The 13,579-nt window shown below is 43.2% G+C and overlaps 2 protein-coding genes and 2 long non-coding RNA genes across 4 annotated transcripts; 1 reads left to right on the plus strand and 3 right to left on the minus strand.

The window, feature by feature from the left end:
• Nucleotides 1-551: 551 nt before the first annotated feature.
• LOC137940286 (leucine-rich repeat extensin-like protein 4) lies at nt 552-3,075 on the minus strand. Its single transcript, XM_068785247.1, has one exon. The coding sequence runs from the start codon at nt 3,026-3,028 to the stop codon at nt 773-775; it is 2,256 nt and encodes a 751-aa protein (XP_068641348.1). The 5' UTR covers nt 3,029-3,075; the 3' UTR covers nt 552-772.
• Nucleotides 3,076-3,783: 708 nt separating this feature from the next.
• LOC137942058 (uncharacterized) lies at nt 3,784-7,573 on the minus strand. The gene is made up of 3 exons (XR_011110473.1): nt 7,554-7,573; nt 7,333-7,397; nt 3,784-4,636 (listed from the first exon to the last, which is right to left on the minus strand). It is a non-coding gene; the product is annotated as an uncharacterized lncRNA (long non-coding RNA).
• A 130-nt stretch (nt 7,574-7,703) lies between these two features.
• Nucleotides 7,704-9,833, minus strand: LOC137942059 (uncharacterized). Its single transcript, XR_011110474.1, has 3 exons — nt 9,722-9,833; nt 8,382-8,595; nt 7,704-7,800 (listed from the first exon to the last, which is right to left on the minus strand). It is a non-coding gene; the product is annotated as an uncharacterized lncRNA (long non-coding RNA).
• A 1,972-nt stretch (nt 9,834-11,805) lies between these two features.
• On the plus strand, nt 11,806-12,750 carry LOC137940738 (uncharacterized). Its single transcript, XM_068785871.1, has 4 exons — nt 11,806-11,938; nt 12,018-12,150; nt 12,364-12,408; nt 12,596-12,750. Exons 1-4 carry the CDS (start codon nt 11,806-11,808, stop codon nt 12,651-12,653), a joined length of 369 nt encoding a protein of 122 aa, XP_068641972.1. The 3' UTR covers nt 12,654-12,750.
• The last annotated feature ends 829 nt before the right edge of the window (nt 12,751-13,579 follow it).

A 13,579-nucleotide genomic window follows, 5' to 3' on the forward strand; every position in this document is an offset into this window, starting at 1 on the left:
AAGGCGGATCAATTCTCCGTACTCATCGTGAAGTCAAGGAAAGTAGAAGCATTTTTACGTACGATGGAGGGAAAACTACATGACTGATCCACCTTGCACCGTTTGCCACGGCAATTGCAATCTGAAACCAGTCCCACTACTTACAGGATAGGCTGGACATGACAGACGAGGACAGCAAAAGCCAGACTTCACCGTCAAGGCGCATTCATTTTTAATAAAGCACAATAAGTACTCCATCGTTTGAACCAGTGATGCCCTTCAGCGTTGTGGGTCAAACGATGAGCAGAGTCTCCGCATCGCAGACGACGAGAGTTAATTCAGGATTCAGAAAAGTTGGCGTCTCCCACTTGCATTGAACAAATTCCTTAATAACAATTAAACACAAACTTCAACTGTACCCATTACCAATACCAACCAACCTCTAATAACATCTTTTTTTCTCTTCCGAGCGATAGCGATTCGAACTCTAACTCGAACTCGAGCTCTCGTTTCTGTATAAGAAATCTTTGAAGTTGCAGAGGCTCGACTTATTATGGTTTCTCTCACTCCGATTGTAACATTGCAATCACACTGCAAATCTATAAAAATACTCTTATTTGCAGAGATTTATACTATGGACATATACCCACAAAAATGCACCCATTAATTAATAAAAACAAAAACAAAAAAAAGTAAAAAGTACACGAAAGAAAACCATTGTTGGTGTTGCAATGCAATGAAAGAATGCCTGTAAGTGGGATGCTATCCCCCATTGCGGAACGATCGGATCTCATCAATAGTAGGGTATCACTGGTGGAGGCGGCGAGGCATAGGATACACCCTTGATCGGTGGGAGGGGTACCTCGGGATACTGTGGTGTGGGCGGCGGCGGTGGTGGAGGAGATGAGTACGAATATTTAGGAGGTGGAGATGAATACGAGTGTTTAGGCGGAGGAGGTGAGTATGAGTGTGTAGGCGGAGGAGGAGACGAATATGAATATTTAGGAGGTGGAGGAGATGAGTATGAATATTTAGGCGGAGGAGGAGATGAGTACGAATACTTAGGAGGTGGTGGGGTTGAATGATGAGGAGACAGTGGTGGAATCTCGCATCCCGATGGTGGTGAGGGAGGGGGGGAGACAGAAGGCGCTGGCGAATAGGGTGGGGGCGGTGAAGCATAGTCATGCGTCGGCGGCGAGACATGGGTAGGAGGTGGAGGTGGTGGAGCTGAATAATGATGGGAAGGTGGGGAAACATGTGTAGGAGGTGGAGAGGGAGTTGGAGAGGGAGTCACGGGAGGCGGAGGTGGAGATGTATAACTGTAAACAGGGGAAGGTGGCGGTGGCGATAAGTAACCATAAGAAGGTGGTGAAACTGTTACTGGTGGAGGTGGTGTATGATAGTAGGTTGGCGGAGACACCACGACGGGAGGAGAAGGTGGGTGAGAACCATAACGGGTCGGTGGAGGTGGAGGTGGAGGTGGTGTATGATAGTAGATTGGCGGAGACACCACGACGGGGGGAGAAGGTGGGTGAGAACCATAACGGGTCGGTGGAGGTGGTGGTGTATGATAGTAGGTTGGCGGAGACACCACGACGGGGGGAGAAGGTGGGTGAGAACCATAACGGGTCGGTGGAGGTGGAGGCGACGATGATTGATAATGCACCGGCGGAGGTGGCGGAGGTGGCGAAGATTGATAATGGGTTGGCGGAGTAACTTTCACCGGTGGCAGAGGTGGAGGAAGCGAAGGAGGTGGGAATTTTGTGGGCGACTCTGAATCCCGAGGAGGCGGCGGTTTGTACTGATGAGACCCTGAAGGCGGCGGAGGGTGCGACCTTGTCGATGGGGAAGATGCAGATGCAGGAGGGGGCGGAGTAATGGAAGGAGGACCGATAGGTCTGGTCGGACTCGGCCTATTCGGACGACCTGCATTAGTGTTGCACTTAAACTTGCTGCAATCGACAGCCTTAGCTGCATCGGAAGAACAAACCTTCGCAGACCTCTGCCCGCTTGTGCCTGCAATACAGTTCTGCCGTCCGTCTTGGACCCTGCCTCCACCGCTCGCCAGACATTGAGGTGGTCCGGTAAAATAGTTATACGAGTAGGTGAAGTTCTGGAGGCGGGGCAACTGGCACACGCTAGGCGGAATCACCCCGGTCAATCGGTTGTGGGCCACGTCCAACTGCTCCAGACTCTTCATCTTCCCAACAGTATTCGGCAAAGGCCCCTGCAGATTATTGAAGCTCACGTCGAAGACAGTCAGTTTCTTGAGCTTCCCGATCTCGGGGGGCAGGCAACCCGTCAGGTTATCGTTCATCAGTATGATCTCGTTCAGCGTCTTTCCCATGTTACCGATACTGGCCGGGATGCAGCCACCCAGGTTGTTGTTCGCCATGACCAGAACAGAGACGGGCGAGTTACCCAAGTTTTCCGGGATTCCAAACCGCAGCCGGTTGTCGTTAAGAAAAATGGCATCAAGATCCTTGTCGAAGAGCTTCAACGGGATTTGGCCTTCAAAGTCATTGAACCGCAGGTCGAGGTACTTGAGCGAAGGGAGGGAGACCACCACGTTCGGAAAACGTCCTACGAAACGGTTGTTGCTGAGATCAAGCTCGAAGAGGAGCTTCAGCTTGCGGAAGGTGTCGGGAAGAATACCACAGAAGCGATTGGAGTTGATGTGAAACAGGGCGAGGTCAGTAAGGTAACCCAGCTCAGGAGGGAGGAACCCGGCAATATCAGCGTGGTTAAGGTCAATACCCGCGACAACCCTTACGGAAGAGTTAGACAAGGAGGGAGCGCAGAAGACACCGTTGTAGGAGCAGACATCGGCTCCATTCCAGTTGGAGGTGATATTGGTGGGATCAGAGAAGATGGCGAGTTTCCAGGCTTGGAGGGCAATGTAGGCCTGACGGAGCCTGGGGTTCTCGAATCTCAAACGCGGGTCGACGGTGACGGGGCTGGGGATGGTTTCTCCGGCCCCTAAGACCGGGATCTGATAGACACCGGCGAAGAGGAGAAGGAAGGGAAGGGCGAGAAGGGGAGGAGGCATGGTGGGGGAGGAGAGAGAGGAAAGTGCGCAGGCAGTCACATGGGGTTATGAAGATGGCCACCCTTGTTTATAGTCTCAGTAGCATATTTTTAATTTCTGTCGCTGATTTTTATTATTTGGTCTCTCCCTATTAGGAACTGACATGATTGCACGTCCATTTCAAAACACTAGACTCAGTTTAGTAACTCGGCCGAGTGCTCACGACGAGTCCCCTTTAAAGTAGTAGGCTCTGGAAAGTGCTTTCGGGAGCCTGGACCCCGAACCTTAGAAGAAACAGGCAAAAGCTGGCGTGTGTCACGTGTAACAAGTAAGAAGCCGTGGGTTAGGTGAGGCATGTTGCCTTGATTGTTGAGCCTATGGACCCTCGTACAGTGGCTGCAACAACTGGCATCAACATTGACAAACTAGTACGTCAACTCGTGAGTTGTGACTCACCTGGCTTGGAATACCGGTTCATCGTCAATGCTTGTTGACTAATGGTAGTGCTTCGCACGGTAGTCCGAGAGAGACGTGGGTCCCTGCCCTAGCCTGGCGCCACGACTCACCCATGAGTATTTTATTCGATTACGAGATTCGAATTCGAAACGCGCTTTCGACGAACCGAAACCGGGAATCGAGCTGAACTGATCAGCGGTGCGGGTGGGGCAGAAGCCACGCCTTTGGGCCTGAACTGGCAGACAGCAGTCGTCTCCTTTTTACTCGCGGTTGCCCCACCGCCACCCCAGCCTCAGTTGGGAAGAATGTTCATTACTTTCGGAGACAGAAAGCAGCCACCCCCGGTGACCGTCGATAAGCAAGAAACGGTTCTGGTTTAAAAAATATGTGACGGTCGCCGACGGCGCAGTTTCCCGTTTCAAAAAGCTTCGTTCAATTAAATACTAGTCTCACCCCTTTTTTTCTTTTTTCTTTTTCCTTTTTCTGCTAGCGTCTCTTTCGTCCGTCTCCAGTTCAACTGAGATATTTAGAGAATTTGGGATCGTCTGAAACAAATAACTAGAGCAGAAAGAAAAATGCTACAATGTGGTCCGAATTCATGTGTGCAAAGAGCCAGAGTGATGGGAGCAATTCAAGACAGTGAAGTCAAGAATTTAAACAAAAGCCGAAGAATCCGGACCTTGGATGGGACTGTTAAGGCACCCTGCTGCGCTTTGATTAACTTGTTCAAGAATCAATCGGAAAAGAGAGAAGGCTTCTTTTTAAACCATTACCGGAGAATACAACGCGTTCATTTCACTTTCGCCCATCGCCAGCTCATTGGGAGACCAAATCCAATAATACGCCAACCACCACTGTTTATTTGAGAATCCACAACCCCTCGTCAGAGCCACATGGAAAAGGGTTTTATTTGATTCCCCAAGCCGTAGATGCTGTGCTTTCAACCCAATTCAACCCAATTAACTGCCTCCTTTTTTTCCAGTATTTAATCGGCGACCACCAACAGTCAGTGCTGATTTGGTCAGTTCTTCTGGGTAGCAAAGTCGTTGGGCCGACGTGCGTTCTCTACCATATCCCTCTCTCATCAGGAACTGATACTGAGACTCTGTGCAAAAGGCTACCCAGCTTGAGAAAGATTCATGTGAATGCACCTGGAGGAGCTTCCTCAGGAATCTGCTAAAGGAAATGTAAAATTACAGATATCAAAGAGCGACCAAATTAAGAACACCAGTTCAACTTGCCTCCTTCGAGCATGAGGAATAACAGAGCCAAAAGAAAAAAAGAACTTGAGAAGTGGTATTTCCATTACAAAGATAACTAAAAAACGGATAAACTAAATCTAATTTAATAATAATGGAAGTAATATCTAAAGCTACATCTTTTCGACAAAACACTCAATAGTGAAATTCTACTCTAAATCCTGAAAACTGAATCCAACGCATGGAAGAAGCTTTTTCTTTAGAATCAATGAACAGGAAAGAAGGATTCATAAAAAAATCCAACAGCATTTTTTCTCTTTTTCTAATTATCCGAGCTCTATATTTATTCAAAGAAGAACATAGAACACCTATAATAGAACTAATATGTAAATTGCACTTTAGCCTGGACATAACACTGCTCCAACGAGAACACATAAAGAAAGGTAGTTGAACTGAGTAAAAGTATAACGAAACTGGACTTTTTATCAGGTACTTTTTTGAGTTTGTATGATATCTTTATGCAGAATGAGCCAATACAAACAGCTGTTGCAATACTGAATCCACCATAGCCAGGTGTTGAAATCGTTGTAGCGCAGAATAAAGGCCAACCAAACATAAGCAAAATATTTACTACCAGCATCTTCCTCAGAATCAAATTATAACAATATAGTTCAACATGCGTCTTTAACGTAATTACAATCACCCCCTTGGAGAATTAATGAAATAGACTCAGCTCTGGTTTTGAAATTTTAAATAAACCACTCCCTTCTTTTTCTGTTGAAAACAGACAGAGAGGTACTCCTATGAAAAGTGTGTAACTTAATTAAGTTATTAAAACTGACTAAAACATATGAACAACCCACACCTTTCCCCCCTGCCGTCCTTCGATGGTGAGAAGAAGGGGGAAAGAGGCCCCTCCTCCATTCGTCTCTCGACTGAGGGAGCTTTATTTGTTTGAAATAAAATTTGTCAATTACACATTAGTAATTTAATGCCTTATTTTTGAGGTTGGTTCAATGAAAAATGAAGGCAAGGTATTTGAGTATAACAAAATTCTAAAAATAGGGGGTGAGTGTAATTTTAATATTTCAAACGGCTTCAGAATTTCAAGATTGAGGAGGAATACAATTACCAAAGTTGCTAGAAATGGAGGATGGAACATTCACCCTCGCTGGAGTCTATCGAAACTTGAAGCTTTGGAAGCCAGTCGCCTTTTTGGAAGCCTTACAGCCGACCAGAATTCAGGCTAGCAGACCTGATAAATTAATTTGGTGGCCTGATAAGAGTGACTCTTTCTCAGTCTCCTCCGCCTATCTTGTTATCCGAGGTTGGCTCACTCACAGGCTCCAAACATGCAGTGGAGTTCACCTGGCGTCTCAACGCCCCCCCACCCCCTAAAGTAAAATTCTTCATATAGAGTGCTAATCTCAACAAAATTCTTTCTGCTGACAATCTCAGAATACGTGACCGGCTAGGGGTGGATCCCATTTGCACTTTCTGCCATGTCGTTGAAGAAACGGTTAGCCACTTGCTCCTCTGCCCTTTCTCATGGGAGAGTTGGACGTCGATTCTCAATCGAATTGGATTCCAATTCTCTTTCCCTGTAGATCTCCTCGCAGCCTATCGGATGCTTGTAGGGACTACCGTCCCTGGTCTTGGAAAAATGATGATCTCAGCTTGTTTGGTTTTTATTCCTTGGGGTCTCTGGTTAAAGCGCAATCAAAGGAGATTCGGTGCCAAGTTCAATTATCAAGAAAGAGTCGTTGAAACTATCTTAGGAAATATTGCTATATAGCTCCACTCTCGAAAAACCTTCTCCCCTTTCTCTGGATCTTCCATCAGAGACAACTAGAGATTCTTGCCCAACTTTACACATCTTTGAAGCCCCCAATTATTTCTGAGTGGACCCCGCTACCTGCCGATATCCTTAAATTAAACTTTGAAATATCCTCTTTCGGCAACCCTGACTTAGCTGGTTTTGGTGGAGTGATTCGTGACTCTCTTGGGAACCAGATCATCTCCTTTTTTGGCCCTCTTGGTATTGCAGATTCCACCACGGACTGCTTAATGGGCCCTGCATTTTCTGCGATCACTACTCCAGACCCATTCTCATCGAGGGAGATTCTAAGGTGGTGATCAGCTGGTGTGAACATTCCTCAGCGCCTCTGTGGCGCCATTGGGACATTTTTTTTAAAATTATGGAAATTGTCAGCTTGTTTGAATGTTTTTGGTCTCGCATCTTGAAATCAGCAAATTATGTGGCTGATGTTTTAGCCAAGCAAGGAGCTTCCTTGAAATCTCTTGTTGTTAGGGGATAACTCCTTCTTTTTTGGTTCTCTTAATAAAATCACCTTTCATAAAAAAAAAAAAAAAAAAAAAAAAAAAAAAAAAAAAAGTAACATAGCAACTTTTCGAGGGATTGACGGTAATTAACTCATTATCCTAACAATGCATAACAACCACAATCATTCCCATGAAAGCTTTAGGTTTTGTCATACTCAAAGACTCTGCAGTCAGTCTTGGTAATTCAGGTCACCAAAGAAAGGATATACTTGTCCTATGCCATTGGCCTAAACAGCAAAACAGGCTACAGAATGCCCACAAGCAGCAAGGGCAACGACCCCAACATGAAAGTTAGGGATAAGATTTATAACTTCATTAAGATCTTACCTCTCCTCGTTTCCATTCTGCCTTCAACCAAATGATTGTCTTTTCCATACTCATTATCGTCCCTCCTTGTAGAGAAAAAAAAAACCACAAATTATAAAAAAAAAGAATCCAGCTATGATGCATTTTGTTGAAAATATGAGGTTCACAAAAAGAAACAAGGGATATTCTATCACTATTCATCCATGCATATTTGTTGACAGGAGCTTTATAAATAAACTTACAATGACTGAGCAGTTAGAGATGCTTGACCAACTACATTAGTATCAGATACTTTGAAGACACCTTGCCAACTGATTATTTGTTGATGAGGGAAAGCCCGACGTTGCAATTGGAGATGTGGAAAAAGGGCTGCTTCCAGCATTCGAGGGTGTCATGCTGAGATTCTCAACATTTGATGTCGGCCCACTTCCAAACGGTAGAATTGGTTGTTGGCTACCGAATGAACCTATATAGGCGAGAGCTTAATAACTAGTACCGTTAGTAAATAATGAGGTTATGTTTATGAAAAACCTGGAAACAAGGCTTTACATACTAGACAAAATTGTGTTTCAAAAGGTGATACTCTACCTGGAGATTTAAATGCTACCCCACTTCCCATCCCTGTAGCCACTGGTGGGTGCAGAGGGCAAGCATCTTCCCCTCCTACAGTCACTGCCATCAACCCATTGCTGAGGGGTGATGGCAGCAGCAGTAAGAGGTGGCAACAGTAATGGCAGTAGTAGAAAGAAGGGAGGATGAGAAAAGAAAAAAAAAGAAAGAAAAAAGAAAAAAATAGGTGGAGGTGGTGGCAGCAGAAGTGGCAAAAAAGATGGGCAAATAAAGGAGAGGGAGTTTCATTAGGATTTTCCTTGGCATTGTCCCTACATGGCATACTATTTAGATGACACCTCATCCCACACATCAGGTGTGACATTTTTCAAACCTGCCATATGTGTGGAATCTCAAAGCTCATAATATTATTAGCAAACATCAAGCTTCATTATTTTTTATTCTCCTTTTAGAACTATAAAGAGACTGTAAACTTCACAAAAATGTTTGTGCAGACATACCTTGACTTGGTTCTGATATCTGGAACCAGATTCTAATCCACTTTTCAACTGTGAACTGTTATGTGAACCAAAACCGAAAGGGTTTGGCTTTTGTTGTTGTTGCTGATTTGCAGAGACTGACTAAGAGCCATTTTGGACGCCAAATGCAAATGGATCGGGTTTTGACTGTTGTTGACTCACATGTAGAAATTTTCAGCGATCACCATATTGACAACTGGAAGGGGGAGAAAAAAACATATCATGAATGTTCTCCACTATAAAGTTAAGATGAATTGACTGATAAGATTTTTGAAAGATAATCAACCAATTATGAAGATACATCACACACCTTATGAGACCAAACCTCTCCCCCCCCCCCCCCCCCCCCCCAACCCCAAAGAAAAAAAAAAGGATGTCTAGTCCAGAGCATTGAATGGGCTTCTCTAACTGAAAAAAAGCATTTCACCCAGAAGTTCAAGCTTAGAGTGGAGAAGCCTAACCCAACTTCTTATAATAGATTGAAAATACTTCTACATACATATTGGGACCATTCTCAACACACTCTTCTCCCGTGCAAGCCATTCTTATTTGCTCTAAACACATGGATAACGTGGGTAGAGGGCCAGTTATGCATGGGAGCCCATTGGATTTGTTCTAATACCATGAGGAGGAACACTCAATTCAAAGGCTCCAGTTTAGAGTGAAAAGGCCCGAGCTAAGTTGTTAAACTTAATGTGGATTGTTCTAAACCCAACAGGGAACTTTACTCGATAGTAACATTCTCATACTAACCTTTAATATAGAAACTTACTGAACTTGGAATCTTGCTTTCTTAAGAACATTAACAGAACTAAAAGCAAATTTTTTGCTAAGACAGGAAAATCCTCATTATAGAAAGACAAGTGGGAAATCAAGAAAATAAAAAATAACCCATTCTGAAATAGAAACTACTAATAACAAAAAGCAATTTTTGCAAAGAAAGGAAACTTCCAGAAATAAGAAGAGCTACAGAAAACTCGTGCAGTACACTCCAAATCAGCTCCAGCATCTTGTAGATGCAGAGTGAGGAAAGTCCAAGGCAAGCGGCAATTACCCATAACAACAAATCACAATAAACAATTAATCCTGAAAGTGGGCAGAATTTTAAGGTGTTCTTTCTTTCCGAAGACATAAAATACAAGGTTGGTGAAAAAAAACCAACACAAGGCAAATTGAACCCTCCAAAAAGTGTGTTACTCCAGAAGCATCTTTGTGTTTTGAGTTTTGCGACGTGACATGGAGAAGGGCCGCAAAACAGACCAAAAAATTTATACAGATAAAGGATTAACGCATGATAACAGAAAGAATTGGCAAGCACAAACCTCCCGCGCTGAAAGTTTCTACACGGCACTTTTTCCGATTCATTTCTAATACCCAAAATTAGCTTACGACTCAAAGACTTGTAAGACCTAGTAGCGCTACAAGGGAACTGGAGAACTGGATTTGTACGATTTACTCTGTTGTCACCAAAGAGAGAGAGAAGACGAACTCTCAGAGGGACAATGACAACCCACATGGAGCAAAACTGACTGGCAAGTGGCAAGAGTGGCCACGGGTTGAGTTAACGGAGGAACCCGACCCATTCAAGGCGACATGACCCGATCCGGTTTAGAAGGAGATGGGACAACCCTTCAACATTGGCCGGAAATAGGCTAGGCCTGACTCTCAAGAGAACATAAAATTTATGGTTGCTTAGTTAGATCCCGATTGACCAAGCTAGTTGTTGGCTCAACCAATGTACAGGTTGATCCAACTGAGTTAGGTGGGTCATTGTCCAATAGATCCCATACACAATACAAAAAGTGGGGTAGGGTTTCTCTCTTCTCTTTTGGGGCATTGATAGGGGAAGACCCCTTGTCCTCCCATTAACACTAAAAAAACAGAGTGAGGGGTAACCCTCCTATAAATATGAAAACATTTATAGAGAGAAATGGGCTTCCATTGTCCTTTCTATAGTCGAGGGAGAAGACTTTGTACATAGTCTGAACCACAACCCAAGTTTAAGCCTCTTCTTCTTGACTCAATTTAGTCCTTACACCTCTCTCTCTCTCTCTCTCTCTCTTTCTCTCTCTCTCTCTCTCTTTTCCTCTTCTTTCTCTCCCTCTCTTGAGATCTCTTGTATTTGTGTTGACCCTAGAAATCAATAATTTTAAACCATTTCCAAATACATTATAAGCTAACTACCCTTTACAATATGATGTATATTCAAATGGTATTTTAGTGAAGTTACGAAAGAGTCGCTTAGTCTCACTTTGGAAACTTATCTTTTTACATTCCATAAGCTTGGATTTGAGCAATTTTACTCTTTTAAGCCGTTTTTTTCTCATATGAAGTATAAAAAGCCCCATATGTGTAGACTTGAAAATTTAAACATCAAAATTAGAAACCGATTGATGGTCCTGATTGTCAACATTGATCAACAACCAAGATTGAAGGAATCTGACCAAAAATTCACCAAAGGATGTCTTCTTCCAATAAGTTCTACCTTTAACCCTATGGAGGTTTCCTATTTATAGTGTGGTTGAAATAGTTCAATCACCCACCTTTTCTCTCGCTTATCTTCTCCCTATCTTTTTTACTAGGTGTACATAGAAGGGGAGAATAATGGCAAGATCTTATTTTCTTCTCATGTGAGTATGACACGTCATCATCATTCATTTGAAAAAGTGCCACATAAGTAGAGTTTTCCTACGATGCATGTATCACCCATATGTCACCTATGTGCTATTTCCTTTGCTTGTGTGGCCCCATTAGGATCGAATTCATCTTAATCATTGATTAAACTATGATCTTAGTAATCAGTCCAAATATTAACTTAAGCTCAAATTTTGATAATTAGTTGATTTTTTACTAAACCTTCGTGTTTTAACCATCGAGAGTTTTGACTTTTATCATTAATCAATTACTGATTAGATTCTTTTATTCTTAGTCGGTGATCAAATTCTTAAATCTACACAGTATTTAAGGAATGAAAACTCTACTTGATTATTTATTTTAATATTACTCTTATTGTATTATAAAAATGCGTTTACTTGTAAACTTTAATAATAATTTTTTTTAAATATATATATTCGTTTAATTGTTCTTCTTCATATAAATTTTCATATTTCTTATTTTTTTCTTTAATTTTGCGACAATAATCGATTTATTATTGCAGTGTTGTAGCAAAATGCCATTTTAATCGATTTCAGTTCCATGCGTGCACGAGTGAAGATTCTTGGAGTAAAATCTGAAGTTTTGTTTGATTTGTTGGGGTGGCCATGACGCTTACGTGGTTGCATGCGCCTGTTAAGGACCACAGAAATCTTGTGGGTCTGAAAACACGAGAAAAACACAATTTTTAATAATTAAAAGAAGGATAATCGAAAGAAATAATACGGGAAAAGGGACGAGGACAAGCGTCTCGATGGTGGTTCCCGGCATAATTTCCGGCTGCAATACTGCCGTGGGCGTACTTGCAGCTGCAGTGATACTCTCTTCTGCAGCCCAAGCGCCGCCGGAGCCTGAAACTCTCTCCAACATCCCTCAGACGCTCTCAGGTAAAAGGGCAAGCTTTCCGCGATCACCTCTCACTTCCATCAACCTAAGCACTTGTCTCTTTTCCGATTCAATCTGCAGGAGATGATGGCAAACCCGCAAGGATCCAAAAGCCAAAATCGCGTAAAGCAGAGTCCTGTACTAGCAAATGTGTCAGCACATGCATACTCGGCGGTGCAGGGTCTCCCGGAGAAAGCCCTCTTAATGCCATAAGGTACGGTGATTTGGTCTTATTTCGCCTGCAGCTCCTTTTTGGAAAATTCTGATCGATTTACCAGAAATGCAGCTGATTTTGGCGATCACTCTTTCCTGAAATTACATAAATATAAAGAAACAAACTATACGTCTCATATTTAACTGTCTCCTGGTGAGAATTTGATATTCACGGAGACTTAATCAATTTGCATATTTGATTCCCAATGGGCAGGCCACTCGTGGTTTTCAAGGAAGGTTTTAGGAGTCGTCATTACTGGTAAGTATTCTAGCAATTGGGGATTTCTGTATGAATACTAAAACAGATTCTTTCCTCCTCAAAAGATCAAATGGTCCTGTTTATTCAATTCTATTCTCATTTCAAATTCTCAAACTCACAGGATCAAGAAGTTATCCTGTTCTCAGTTTTTTTTTTTTGCTTTTTTTGTGCTGCTTTTGGGCTTCAGCCTGGTTGAGTGCTCAGATATCTGCAACCTGATCAAAGACGGCGAGGACGCCCCCTGAAATTCTTTCATCACCAAATACCATTATAAGTCAGGGTTACGATGCTTCTGTTTGAAGGGTTGTGTTTTAACAGAATTATAAATTCAATTGCTCGGACGGAAACAGTTATGACAAAGAGAAGAAGCTCGTTCAGCTGGTTATTCTACTGCCTTCTCTTCTACTTTGTTGCGCTGAGGTTGTGCCAAGAAGGATAAAGCGAATTTGTAAAGGGAGTTTGAAACTTGACGAATGACATGAATTACAATTCAATAATATAAGAGTTCAAAGAGGATTTTGAGAACTTCAAGCATTGTTTTCAAACGCACAAAATGATATAACTTGAAGGGAATTTCCCTTAAATATCCATTTAAAATAAAATATTTTCAAAAATACCAACGTCATCAAAATATTTCTAAAATTACCCAACTTTGACCGGTCACATGCCTATATGTGCAGTCAAAAGTGACACTTAAGCTTTGACGGTTTAAGTGTCGCCACATCATCAATACAGTAAACATAAATCGACACGTCGTCTGCCATGTCATTATTTTACCACGTTATCTGTCACGTAAGCTGACACGTCATTAAATAAAAAATTAAATAATTCTCACCATATTCCACCGCATTGTTTTTCAAAATAAGTTATTTTAAATGCCTAATGTGTCCCCTCTCATCTTTCTCTTCTCCTCTCGCCCTCTCGCCGCCATCGCTCGGCCTCCTCTCGCCCTCTCGCCACCGTTTGGCCTCGGCCTCCTCTCCTCTCCTCTCCTCTCCTCTCGCCCTCTCGCCACCGCTCGGCCTCGGCCTCCTCTCCTCTCCTCTCGCCCTCTCGCCACCGTTTGGCCTCAGCCTCCTCTCCTCTCCTCTCCTCTCACCCTCTCGCCGCCGCTCGGCCTCGGCCTCCTCTCCTCTCCTCTTGCCCCCTCTTCTCTCACTCTCTCGCCGCC

Source organism: Aristolochia californica, unplaced genomic scaffold (genome assembly GCF_029961685.1).
Source record: "Aristolochia californica isolate CCGP_79_NKW_82.1479 unplaced genomic scaffold, dmAriCali1.0.hap1 SCAF_9, whole genome shotgun sequence".
NCBI classification, from domain to species: Eukaryota; Viridiplantae; Streptophyta; class Magnoliopsida; order Piperales; family Aristolochiaceae; genus Aristolochia; species Aristolochia californica.

What these genes read in the sequence shown, in the direction of transcription:
- LOC137940286 (XM_068785247.1), bottom strand. Translation starts at nt 3,028, where the DNA reads ATGCCTCCTCCCCTTCTCGCCCTTCCCTTCCTTCTCCTCTTCGCCGGT.
- LOC137940738 (XM_068785871.1), top strand. Translation starts at nt 11,806, where the DNA reads ATGGTGGTTCCCGGCATAATTTCCGGCTGCAATACTGCCGTGGGCGTA. An exon ending in AGCCCTCTTAATGCCATAAG is followed by an intron (nt 12,151 to 12,363) that starts GTACGGTGATTT and finishes CCCAATGGGCAG; the next exon opens with GCCACTCGTGGTTTTCAAGG. An exon ending in TTTAGGAGTCGTCATTACTG is followed by an intron (nt 12,409 to 12,595) that starts GTAAGTATTCTA and finishes TTTGGGCTTCAG; the next exon opens with CCTGGTTGAGTGCTCAGATA.